The 13,655-nt window shown below is 40.9% G+C and overlaps 2 protein-coding genes and 1 long non-coding RNA gene across 3 annotated transcripts; 1 reads left to right on the top strand and 2 right to left on the bottom strand.

Moving 5' to 3' along the window:
- Window positions 1–2,271: 2,271 nt before the first annotated feature.
- Window positions 2,272–3,201, bottom strand: LOC147490999 (protein DMP2-like). The gene has a single exon (XM_086568809.1). The coding sequence runs from the start codon at window positions 3,041–3,043 to the stop codon at window positions 2,411–2,413; it is 633 nt and encodes a 210-aa protein (XP_086424935.1). The 5' UTR covers window positions 3,044–3,201; the 3' UTR covers window positions 2,272–2,410.
- A 157-nt stretch (window positions 3,202–3,358) lies between these two features.
- On the bottom strand, window positions 3,359–5,016 carry LOC147491000 (uncharacterized). Its single transcript, XR_015199815.1, has 2 exons — window positions 4,893–5,016; window positions 3,359–4,240 (listed from the first exon to the last, which is right to left on the bottom strand). It is a non-coding gene; the product is annotated as an uncharacterized LOC147491000 (long non-coding RNA).
- LOC147491001 (pentatricopeptide repeat-containing protein At2g33680-like) lies at window positions 3,785–6,556 on the top strand. Its single transcript, XM_086568808.1, has 2 exons — window positions 3,785–3,923; window positions 4,005–6,556. Exons 1-2 carry the CDS (start codon window positions 3,828–3,830, stop codon window positions 6,522–6,524), a joined length of 2,616 nt encoding a protein of 871 aa, XP_086424934.1. The 5' UTR covers window positions 3,785–3,827; the 3' UTR covers window positions 6,525–6,556.
- The last annotated feature ends 7,099 nt before the right edge of the window (window positions 6,557–13,655 follow it).

Genomic DNA, 13,655 nt, shown 5'->3' on the forward strand with positions numbered 1-13,655 from the left:
AACCCAAGCCAAACACGACTTCGGGCCCATAAATCAGGCCCGCGTATCCCAAATCCAATCCAACTGATTTTTAAATAAATAATTTAATTAATTAATAAATAGAAAAAAATACGTATTTTAAATACGGGCATTACAGCGTAGGTCAAGGGACCATTGGTGCTTAAGTAAGCATTCTGGTCGAGTAGGTCAGTAGGTCAAGGGACCTTTTAGCGCTTATGGAAGTGTTCTGCTCGAGGTCAAGGGACCTTGTAATGCTTATGGAAGCGTTTTGCCCAAGTAGGTCAAGGGACCTTTTAGCGTTTATGGAAGCGTTCTGCTTCAGTAGGTCAAGGGACCTTTTAGTGCTTATGGCAGCGTTCTGCTCCAGTGAGCGTAGGTCAAGGGACCATTGGTGCTTAAGTAAGCATTCTGCACTGAGTTGATCCTAGAAGTATAAGTCCTTAACTAGTGAGTAGTATTAGGGCTATGTAGCCTTTGAGCTTGAGAGATCATTTTGCTGTAGAGAACATTTTAGCTCTAGAGAGTGTTTGAGTTCGAGTGAGTGTTTCTGATTTGGAAGTCGCAGCTGATAGCTAGCCTTGAATTGGCGTGATTGTAGCTAACCCCAGTTTTGGAGCTTGATTGACCTGTACAAAATGCGAGCTAGCACCAAAGAGTTAGTACGAACTAACAGTAGTAATTCTGGAGATGCATAGAGCATAATAACAAAATTGAACATGTTTAGATGGCAATAATAAGCCCGGTCTGGAGATGGTTGTGGCTAGTCCCCAGCCCCTAGTTTGGAGCTTGATCAACCTGTAAAAAATGTGAGATAACACCATAGGTGTGGTAGTAATTCTGGAGGTGTATAGAGTATAATAACTAAATTGAGCCTATTTAGATGGCAATGACTAGCCCCAGTTAGGAGATGGTTGTGGCTAGCCCCTAGTTTAAAACTTGATTGACTTGCACTAGATCGAACTGCGCATATGGCTGTTGCGAGCTCCCATTCAGAATGCAATCGACTTATGATAGATCGAGCTCCGTTCAGAGTCCATGACCTGTTATAGTTGTATCATCCCGCGATAAATCGAACTACCATCGAGTCTGGCTCGAGTGAAAAGAACTAATCAAGAGCGCCATCTTTAAGGCTGGCAGAAAACAAACGGTAGTGGAGATGGTCAAACTCCTAGGCACTATAGAGTGCGAGGCTCTGAATGTAGCGAGCCACGTGTTGACCAGGACAGGTGCTCCCATCATACATTGCAAAGCGTGGTTGGATGAAATCTGGAGGAGAAGGTTTACTGAGTACCTCAGCAGTGAAGGGGGAAGCACGATACGTCTTGAGCATCTTTTGAACAATCTGAGTGGCGTCCTTCTTGACTGCACTTTGATCTATTCTTTGTGAGAGCTCGTTAATCTGTTGATTAACTTCGTTGATATTGTCATATGCTATAGCACCAGCGGATTTTGCGCGTCCACTTGTGCTCGTAATGCAACATTCTCCTGCCTGAAAGGGGTGATGTGCTCATTCATTGTACCTAACTGACTTGCTAAGCTATGGATTTGAGCTTCGAGGCTTGCCATGCTTCGTGGGCTTGAGGGTTTTTGTTTTTGTTTTTGTAAAGTGGTTTCTCAAGAAATCGTCCCCACAGACGATGCCAATTAATGTAAAGGTGTGATTTAGTTCAACCTAACAAATATAATTATGGGGAGAATGGGTTTGGAGATGGGAAAGACCAAGTTCGTTGTTGAGCGAATTGCCTACGTATCTATCTCTCATTTATGGGGGGAGAGTAGAATAAGGTCTGACGTAGTTCATGTAGGGGGTATTTATAGTTGTTGATCATGAGGATCCACACTACACGTGTGCTGACAAACACATATGTAGGGTTGAGATTGAGAAGGAGTGTATGAATGGTGTTGGTAGGAATCCCGTAATGATGGGGAGTGGTGGTTGCAGTGGTTCGTATTTTGCGGTAATGGGCTGTGTAAGTATGTCCCTGGTAATGATTGCATCTGGACAAGGGATGATGTCATGAGATGAAGCGTTCTGCAGGAGTTCGTCCGTTCGACTTGTGTCATCCTGGGGCGAGCTCATAGGACAAACATCTTAGATCGGGCGATGGTGTCGTTGCTTATAGTACGAGCCGAAGTAGATCACCTACATGAGGCGAGTCGCTTATGAAGCAAGCTCGGAGGACGAGGACATGAGGTACACGCGCCTGATATTCATTAGATGTGAATATTACTCCCACACAAATGGCATGAACAAATGAGAGAAGAATTTCATAATAAAATGCAGATATCATAATTCACTTTATTTGTCTATGTTGAATTAGACTCCATTTTGATAAGTTTTGGACTCAGATTTTTCAGTTTTACAATGCATTTAAAGATAATTGAACCATAAAACATGATTTGAGGTTACTTAGCTTCTAACGTACAAAGCATCCCTTTGCAGTAAGAAAGGATACCCAATACCCCTTCTCCTAGAAGGGAACACAACAAACAAGACACTAATCACAAAACCAACCACAAGAGGTACAATGTTTGTAACCTTCCTTGGCATTGGTTTGTAATAACACTCAATGATATCAATGTTTGATGCCGCAAATGCAAGAAATGCAACTAAAGAAAGACATGCATGAAACAGATCTGACCATCTTAGCTTATAATCAGATGGCACACATGGTTTTTTTCTACCTCCATTGAATGTCCATATACCACTAAAGGTTGCTATTCCATAGTACAACCTCCCAGTAGCCGTCCGAAAACTATCAGTAAAGATGAAGAAAACACATGATATGGATGATATTACTAGAAAAATACCCATTAGATATCGATTTAGAGTGTCACATTTGCCATCGTTTGTTAGAATTGGAGTGAAGATGGAGAAGGAGAGGATGGTAGCAGTTGGTAGCAGGACGTTGAGACGAGCTGTGCCACTAAGGATTGCATTGACAATGAGTATGAAATTGGATTCGTTTGTGTCATCGGTTATTATGAAGCCGTCGTCTTCATAGTCACTTTCGATCAACATCTTGTGAGTCATGTCACCCATCGTCGAGAAAATGTTACAAGAAAATCAATGTTCCTATGGAATAATCCGATGATCAGCTTATATGATGATAAGCACTAGGATATAACTGGCAAGGGTCTAAGAATAATGCAGGACGTATCAGGTGATTGCGAGAGAATTTTATAAGGTTGCATAACTTGCATTGCATAGCATTAAAGATTCTTTGGTTAACCCTTAAGGACAAGAAATCTAATTCTATGCCTACTTACTTTTCTAGTTCTCACTTTAATTTGTGGGCTGTTGTGTTACTTTTGGAATTTGCTTTGATGCTTTCGGCCAGGATAAAGGACAGCATGATTTTATAATTTCACATAACAACCCTTTTTTTTTTTTTTTTGATTTTCAGTATTAATTTCACAAAAATAACCATTCGTACATCATAATTTACATTTTACAATCAGTTGTTCAACAATCCGGGTCAGGAATTGGTCACTCCAGAAGAGTATTAGCAGTCTTGGTGAATTGGTAAATGTGGGTGGACCTCTGACCCATGTACAGAATTTCCTCAGCAGACTGATACAAAGGCACTGATTAAACAGTTTGGTACTAGAATTAGCAATGGATACATTTTTCATGTCTACCATCTCATTATCTCTTTCAACAAATATAGACCACTCAATTTCCCCCCAGATGAAACAAGTTCGTTATAACCATATATATCTGCAACAGCTCAAATCGGTCTATACTAGGCTATGTGCTTCTGACAACCAACGGTCTTCCTCACCAAGTTTCCCGCCAGAGTGGGAATTTGCATGGAGAGTGAACCATGACCACTTCAGTACCCTTAACAACTCAACTGCAAGGAAGGAGTAATAGGCAAGCAACTGTAAATTCTCTGCACACTACATGTCATTTTCCCCAGGTTAGCAAGCTTAACTTCTCCCTTGTGAGCTTCTTATATACTTCGTAAATTTTGATTCCATGCTAAATCATTTACCTGCAGATAGCCAACTTGCCAAATCGAACAGTTAAGAACATACAACCCCATCCTAGTATTTCATTTAATGGGACTCCAAAAAAAGAGATCAGTTTGGAAAAAGCAATACAATCTCTGGAGTCTTCGACTTTTGATTCTGACTTCTACAATTCGCTTATTTCTCAATGTATATCGGAGAAAGCTCTGCATGAAGGAATTCGACTGTGTTCCCACCTAGAAAGTATTGGTTATGAGCCAAGCACCTACATGGAAAATCAGTTCATTAACCTGTACGCAAAATGTGGGGAGATGGGGACAGCGAAAGAGATTTTTAAAGGAATGAGTCAGAGGAACTCTGTCTCTTGGAATGCAATGATTTCTGGTTACTGCCTGAATGAGCAGTTTCTCGAAGCGTTTCTTCTATTTCAAGAAATGACTGGGTCAGGGGTTACACATAACCAGTGGACATACCCGAGTGCATTACGAGCTTCTATTGGCTTGGGGAATTTAAAATATGGTGAACAAATTCATGGCCATTTGATGAAAACGGGATTCTTTCAGTATGTTCAAGTGGGAAATGCTCTTATTAATATGTACACCAAATTAGGGACTCTTGAAGACGCTGAGATTGTTTATGAGAACATGGAAGAGCTGGATGTGATTTCATGGAATTCCATTATCACTGCAAATGCTCAAAATGGATATAGGGATCGAGTGCTGATACTTTTCGTTGAAATGCAGCAAAAAGGTTTTAAGCCGGACAAATATGTTTATGGGAGTGTTCTCGGATCATGTGGACATAACAGCAAGGCGCTTCATGCTCAAATATATAAAAGTGGATGTAGTATGAATGTTTATGTCATGACTGCTCTTTTAGACGCATATGCAAGTACTGGGAATCTCAACGGTGCATACCTTGTTTTCAGTAGGATGTCTGAGAGGAACATTGTTGCTTGGAACACCATGATATCTGCATATATAGAGAACCAATGCATAAAAGAGGGACTGCAGCTCTTTATGCAAATGGGTGAGAATGGAATTTCACCAGATGAGTACACCATAGCCATCATGATCAAAGCAATGACAGTTCAATCAGAAATAGCAGAGTGCAAACAGTTTCATGTCATTGCTGTTAAATCCGGATACTACACAGATGCGTCAATTGGAAATGCCCTGATCACCATGTACTCTAAACATGGAAAAGTTAGCTACTCTTTGCAGGCTCTCAAAAATATTTCAAAACCTGATCTTATCTCGTGGAATGCCATGATTCAATCCCATGCCCAGAATAGAAGATATGACGAAGCTTTGGCTTTGTTTCTAGATATGAAACTTTCAGGAATCGAGCCTGATGTCTTCACCTTCATTGGAATCTTAACCACTTGCACAAATATTGGTTGCCTGGGAACTGGGAAAATAGTACATGGAAATCTGATTAAATCAGGCCTTGTTGTAGATGCTTTTGTAGGAAGCTCCCTTGTTGACATGTATGCTAAGTCTGGGGTAGTATCAGATGCAAAACGTGCTTTTGATGAAATTGAGCAAAAGGACCCAACTACATGGAACTCTATGATTCTGGGTTTGGCCCAAAATGGTCATGGTCACAAGGGTCTGGAACTTGTGTGTCTGATGATGCAAGAAAACCTGGAGCCAGATAATTTTACTTTTGCCAGCCTTCTATCAGGATGTGCTGATACAATGGCTGTACAACAAGGCAGACAGGTTCACTCATTGATCTTGAAGTCGAGATTAACCACAGATGTTCCTTTGGCAAATGCTCTCATAACAATGTATGCTAGCTTTGGGAGCATAAATGAAGCAGAACAAGTTTTCTATGGGCTCACAACGACGACAAAAACTATAGTCACTTGGAATGCGATGATTGGTGGTTATGCACAAAACGGATGCACAAGGAAGGCTCTTGGCCTATTTGATCAAATAGGGAATAACAAAATCACACCAAATGGGATAACATTTGTTGCTTTGTTGACTGCATGCAGTCACTCTGGGTTGATTGATCAAGCTGAGACGTACTTCTATTCAATGACAGCAAAATACGGGATTAAACCAGGCTATGAGCATAGTGCCTGCATGGTTGATATCTTGTGCAGAGCAGGGAGATTGGAGGAAGCGGAAAATTTCATTAACAGAATGCCTTACGATCCAAATGCTTTGGTTTGGCGTATGCTCCTCAGTGCTTGCAGAAGTCTTGGTGATCTAGACAGAGGGAAGAGGTCAATGGAAAAAATAACGGCTCTAGAGCCCGGTGATTCGGCAGCATATGTGCTGCTTTCTAACATATATGCATCTCAAGGAAAATGGAATGATGTCAACGAGTTGAGGAAGCTGATGAGAGAGAATGGAGTGAAGAAAAAGCCTGGGAAGAGTTGGATTGAGCTCCATAATACCGTCCATGAGTTTGTTGCAGGCGATCACTCACATCCACAAGCCGATGACATATACTCTAAGTTGGAACATTTGATGACAGAGATGAAACTCGAAGGATATGTATCTGACACCAGTGTTTCAAGCATACAAATTGGTTAATTATAATGGACTAAATATAGTTGAGTTATTAATCATGATGACAGACAATTGATTTAGAACATAGTTAGAAGGGATTAGAATTTTTTTATTAACATGAATCACGACGTTCCTTTCCTTCAGAGGAATCCATCAGCATCAGTAGCCCAACAAAGAGAAACAAGAAATTGGCCATTTTAAAGTTATCTTGTACAAAATGAAAAATGAAAAATATGTACTATAGTCCTTGAATTTCCTAGTTTTACCACTGTCTTTTTTCCTCTTCCATACGCGAGTATTCATGCCCATGGGATAACGAATTTGATACCACTGTCTTTTTTCCTCTTCCATACGCGAGTATTCATGCCCACCATACGCGAGTATTCATGCCCATGGGATAACGAATTTGATAGGGCCTGCTAGACAGCATGAACTCGGTCCTTCATGCCCATGGGATAACTTAGTATCGATATTGTCCCCCACTTAACCACCCATTGGGCTTGGGCCACATCTTGGCCATGGGTGTGGGGTTTTATCCGAAAAGGCCTCGGTACTAGTTAGGGGCTTCCCACTTTATCAACCCATGATGAACTCATTTCTTCTCCCATGTGGGACTATAAGATTTCAGGTTCACAATACCCAACAATCTCCACCTTGAACCGAAACCGAAATCCAAGGATCTTCATTTCTTTATCACCATTGCACGATATCATGTCAGGCTTTGTAGGTGTCGAGAGGACAAGCTCCACCTCAAAGATCACTCCATGTCATTGGATTCCACTCGGAGTACACTCTCTTAAGCATCCACGACTTCCAAGAGCGCCATAGTGTACAGGGAAGCAACTCCATCTGAGTTGCGCCATCGTTTGGCACCTCCACCTTGAATGACTTCGTCTTCAAATTCTATGTGATCTGTGTCGTTTGTCCCAGCCGAACCATCGGCTCTGATACCATTTGATAGGGCCTAGCACACAGCCTGACCTCGGGCCTTCATGCCCATGGGATAACTTAGTACCAATATTGTCCCCCACTTAACCACCCATTGGGCTTGGGCCACATCTTGGCCATGGGTGTGGGGTTTTATCCGAAAAGGCCTCGGTACTAGTTAGTGAGCTTCCCACTTTATCAACCCATGATGAACTCATTTCTTCTCCCATATGAGACTATAAGATTTCAAGTTCACAATACCCAAGGGCGCGCCCGCGCCTTCTCTTACTTCTCTCACACTCCCCCTCAAGTTGGTGTGAAGATATCCAATAAACCCAACTTGGAGAGAATATCATGGAACTTGAAAGCTGGAAGTCCCTTGGTAAAAATGTTTGCAAACTGTTGGTCACTTCGAACAAAGGAGGTAGTGACAATGTTAGACTGTACTTTTTCTCGCACAAAATGACAGTCAACTTTAATATGCTTAGTTCTCTCATGAAACACCGGATTTGCAGCAATGTGCATAGCAGCTTGATTATCATAGTAAAGTGTAGTTGGCAGATGCAACCCAAAACACAAATCCTTCAGTAGAGCGCGAAGCCATATGATTTCACTGGTGGTGGAAGCCATAGCCCTCAGACTTTCAAATTTCGACTAGAACGAGCTACTACATTCTGTTTCTTGCTCTTCCAAGTGACTAAATTACCTCCCACAAAGGTACAATAACCGAAAGTAGACCTCCAATCAACTGGACATCCTGCCCAATCAGCATCTGTATAAGCAGTAATAAATGTATGCCCATTTTTCCGCATCCAAGTACCTCTGCCTAGTGATCCTTTCAGATACTGCAATATTCTAGAAACTGCATTCATATGTGGAGTCTTTGGAGCATGCATAAAACGACTAACCAAGCTTACTGCATAAGAAATATCTGGTCGGGTAATAGTTAAATATATTAGTTTACCAACTAATCGCGATCTTGACCAATGTCGGTAAGAAGATCACCGGTGTTGTCCAACTTGGCTCCACTGTCAGTTAGAGAATCAGATGGTTTTACCCCCAGCTTTCCTGCTTCACTCAAAAGATCCAACACATTCTTTTTTTTTATTAAGAAATATGCCTCTTTTGGAATAAGCAATTTCGATCCCAAGGAAGTACTTCATAATTCCCAGATCCTTGATGGCAAATTTCTTGTGCAATAACTCCTTGAGCTTAGAAATTTCTATATGGTCATCACCTGTGATAACTATGTCAGCAACATAAATAAAGACAATAACCAAGCCTGACCTGTTAGATTTAACAAATAAGGAAGGATCAGCATCACTTCGCTTACGGCCGGTCATAGCTAGAACAGAACTGAGTTTGGCATACCACGCTCGTAGAGATTGTTTAAGTCCATAGATAGCCTTTTTTAACTTGCATACTAATCCAACCTTAGTCTCCTTCGGATGTCTAGGTGGGATGCTCATATACACTTCTTTTTTAAGATCTCCGTGTAAGAATGCATTTTTCACATCCATCTGAAATAATTTACAGTCTTGATTTACAGCTAGAGATACAAGAACTCTAAACGTGTTCATCTTTGCAACTGGTGTAAAAGTCTCCTTGTAGTCCTGACCATAAGTTTGGGTGAATCCCCTCGCAACAAGTCGAGCTTTAGACCTCTCTAAGGAACCATCACTGTTGAACTTGTTTATGAACACCCACCGACAATCAACCGTTTTCTTTTCATACGGTAGCATACCAATATCCCAAGTTTTATTCTCGTCTAGAGCACGAAGTTCTTCTTGCATCGCCTTTCTCCATACTGGACGAGAGTTAGCTTCTCTAAAGTTCTTAGGTTCTTGCACGTCATCGACTGTACTTAAGAAAGCATGATGAGATGAAGTGATATTGGCATACGTTATATACTCCTGTAGAGGATATGAAACATCATGCAAAGAATAAAAATTCATGTGAGTCACTGGAGGATGCAGTTCTCTATCATATTTATAGTAATCCTTGAGAGTTACTGGAGGTCGCCTCTTTCGTTCAGATTGTCTAGAAACTGGAGGAGCAGGAGGAGCACTAGAAGCGCCCGCCTCGGTTGCTTTCCGATCTGGGGGCAGCGGCCTCATCTATTGGAGGTCGTGGAGCACCGAGCCCCCGCCTCGCTTTGCTCGCCTCACCGAGGCCTGCGCCTTTGCTTCTTCGATAGAGCCCAATTCTTCAATGCAGAACTATACCTTCACCAATCGTTGGGACAGGAACAATGCCTTCACCAACTGCTAGGAGTGGTGCTAAATCAGCCGTAACAGCTGGGAGAGGTGCCAAATCTGCCAAGCACTCCCCCTGGGATCGATTCCCAGGTGCAGTTGAATCATGAAAGAAAGCTTCAGATTCTACAAATCGGACATCACGAGAGACAACCAGTTTTCTTGTCGCCGGATTGTAACATATGTAGCCTTTCTGTGTGGTAGAATAACCAACAAATACACATCAAGTGGCCCGAGCATCAAGTTTATCTCGATGAATAGTTTGCTAATGCACATAACAAACACACCCAAACACTCGCAGATGAGAGAGATCCAGCGGCCTAGATTTGATCACTTCCAATGGGGATTTAAAACCAAGAACCCGACTGGGAAGACGATTAATCAAATAGGCAGCAGTTAAGACGCCATGAGACCAGAATTGCTTAGGAACATTCATGTCCAACATAAAAGCATGAGTGGTCTCCAAAAGGTGCATGTTCTTTCTTTTAGCCACGCCATTTTGCTTAGGTGTGCCAACATAGCTAGTTTGATGAATTATCCCCTGGCTACAAAGGTACTCAGATAACAGACCTTTACAAAACTCAGTGCCATTGTCAGATCTAAACATCTTGATTTTTTCACCAAACTGATTAGTAATCATAGTATGAAAATCTTTGAATACAGTCACAACATCAGTTTTCGATTTCAACAAATATAACCACGTAGCACAAGATTTATCATCAATAAACAACACAAAATACTTATAGCCATTATAAGAATTAACGGGAGCATGTCCCCATAAATCAGAGTGAATTAACTCAAACAACTTATTTGACATAGAATTCGAGTTTGGAAAAGATAAACATGTTTGTTTAGAAAATTGACAAACATCACAAACATCATCAGAGTTTAAAGAAACATGCGGAAACAAATTTGATAGGACATGACTAGATGGATGCCCAAGTCTTTTATGCAAAATTCGACTCTCAAGTAAATCACTAGCTTGACACGCCTTCTTATGCAACTTCAACAAATAGAGTCCATTGGAATAAATTTCTTCACCAATCGTCCTATTCGACTTTCGATCCTGAAAGACGACAGAGTTAGGAGAAAAAATGACATCACAATTTAAAGAATGGTAAGTTTTCCAACAGATAGAAATTGAACAGGGAATGAAGGAACAACTAAAGCATCACTCTTGAAACTTTGATTAAAAAAATCCACTTGACCACTACCTAGAATGGGAATGGTGGAGCCATTGGCTATGGAAATATTATGTTTTTCCATTTTGGACACAAAATTATGGACGGAGGCAGGGCAATTAGCCATATGATCCGTAGCCCCCGAATCAATTATCCACAAGTTACTATTTTCTGGCATAGTAAAATAGGCATGTAAATTACCTGACACATGAGTTGAGACAAATTGACCTTTGCTAGATGACATGAACTTAGTGAGTTGTTAGAGAATTTGACTCAACTGATGACTAATATCTGAGTTGGACAATGATGTCTCGGCAACTGCGGCATGCTCTTTCTTGGACAGTTCCTTTTCCTTTTTCAAATGCGGATATAATTCCCAACAACGGTCCTTGGTGTGCCAGTTCTTTCCACAATGATCACAGTGAGACGGTTCCTTTTTTCCCTTTCCTTTTTCAAATCCCTGTGACTTCCTTCAAAAATCGTTTTCTGCAAGTAATACAGTAGATTCAGAGATTGAGGACTTTACCTCGGAGTTCATGGTTTTCTTCCTTGTTTCCTCTCTCTAATAGTTGCACAAACAGCAGCAAGTGATGGAAGAGTGCTTTCCATTAGAATATTGTTTTCCAGATTTTTATATTCTAGTTTAAGACTACGAAAAACTGTGAAGATTTATCTTCTTCAGCCTGTTTCAAAAGAGTCTTAGCATCTGTGGTGTGTGGACGATATATGTTTAACTCATCCCACAATTTCTTCAAATTCCCAAGGTGTTCTGTAAAAGTTTTCTTACCTTGTTGCAAAGCACTGATTGTGAGTTGAAGTTCAAACACACGGGCAGAATTGTTCTGGTTTCCGTATAAATCTTCAATTGAATCCCACATCTCCTTTGCAGAATCAGAGAAAGTAAAAATTCCAGCAATAGTTGACTCCATCGAATTGAGCAACCAGGATCGAACAAGCTGATCATTGGAAACCCAATTATCATATTCGGCATCATTAATGGCAGGACACACCTTTGTACCATTAACAAATCCCAATTTCCTCTTGCCACCCAGAGATAGCGAAACAACCCTAGACCAAGGTACATAGTTTGTTCCATTCAATAGAATTGATGACAGCTTCCAACCGGGATTAAAATCAGTCTCTGTTGTAACAGCAAACTATGGATCTGGTTTTGGATATGTTATAGTGTTTTGTTTATTTCGGTTGGTTTAAAGGAGAGATTAAACGATCCGCTATGATACCATGTAGAATTTAACACCTAATTAAATAGACAAAACACAAGGATTTATAGTGGTTCGGTGCCAATGCGGCAACCTACGTCCACAGGAGAAAAAGAGTTTATTGCTTGATTAATTTTGGTTTGTGTTACAGAGGTGTTTATATAGCACAACATGAGTGCATATTCGTGTCTCTTGTTTCTAAAAGGATTGGAGACTTTCCTTTATAGAGAACATACGAATTTGTTGAACCTCTGTCAAAACCGACTAGGGCGCGCCCGCGCTCATATTAGCCTTGCTCAAGGCGAGACTCGCACTCTTGCCTTGACGAACCTCCAGGTGATTGAGTGATCCCCGCCCTTGACTTTGCCTGGCCAAGGGCGTGCCCGCGCCTTCTCTTACTTCTCCCACAGATTTATATAAGGGGAAAACTAACAGCAAAATTTCTTCTTACAGAGTCGCACAATGTTTAAATTTCAGGATGTTAATGTCATATCAGCTTATGTAAGTAATGACTATATAATCTCCATCAATGAAACAACAAGCTACTTTCGAAGGTCCATGGAACTGTTCGATAACACATAACGAAATAATTATGAGAAAAATACAACATTATGTTAAAACTACTGGGGTAGTACTAATCAGATGACAATAGCACACAAAGTAATTTTAATGTCTACAGGTTCCCACCACCCACCAATATCTTGTAATTTACATTAACAAAAAGGTCAACAATACCGTCTATAGAAGTCCTTGACATAGTAAATTAGCAGGAGTTTATCTGTAATGCATATATTTATTAGAGCACACAAAGTAGTACTTACAAGAAAGGAATTTTTTTTAATGAAGATCGATGACTCTAGCATAATGGTAATTACAACTTGCTTACTGTAAGTACCCTCCGTTCTCAAACATATCAATACAGCACACGTGTCCACACTCCAAGTCGTATCTTCACAGCTCGTACTACGTCACCAGGACGTAACCACGACCTAAACTCAGGTCGTCCCAAATATCAAATACAGCCATATATGGAAACAAATAATCTACCGCGATCCTGAAGCTCAATCAACTCACCAATGAAGAAGACATTTACTTTATAACAGCAGGAGTAATGACGAATCATCAAGAGAGCACAAAGTATGGATCTACACTTGACAACGGCCTGGAGCAAATAAGGAAAGTTAACTCAAATATCTATAAGTAGAGAGAGATGAACTACGTAAGGCTTGATTCAAGTTCACCCAAGAAACTTGATACGTAGGCAACTCTTATCCCAAGCAAGAGTGCAGCCATTCCCTATCAACCTCAACATCAGGTCGTAGATACAAATCCACACCTCTACATTGGCGCCGTCTGCCGGTTCATTTTCTTAAGAAAAACACCCACACTATTTTCTCAAGCCCACGAAATTGGTTAAAAAACCAACATGGAAGAATAACTAAAAGCTCTAGTAGATCAAGTAAAGTTTCTCCAGGAATCATTCACCACGTTCTAGCAAAAGAACCAAGCTATGCGCGAACAAACCACCTCCAACACCAACAACCTGCCTCCAGACGCAATTGAAAACAACGC

This window comes from Coptis chinensis, chromosome 6, assembly GCF_015680905.1.
Source record: "Coptis chinensis isolate HL-2020 chromosome 6, ASM1568090v1, whole genome shotgun sequence".
Lineage (NCBI taxonomy): Eukaryota > Viridiplantae > Streptophyta > Magnoliopsida > Ranunculales > Ranunculaceae > Coptis > Coptis chinensis.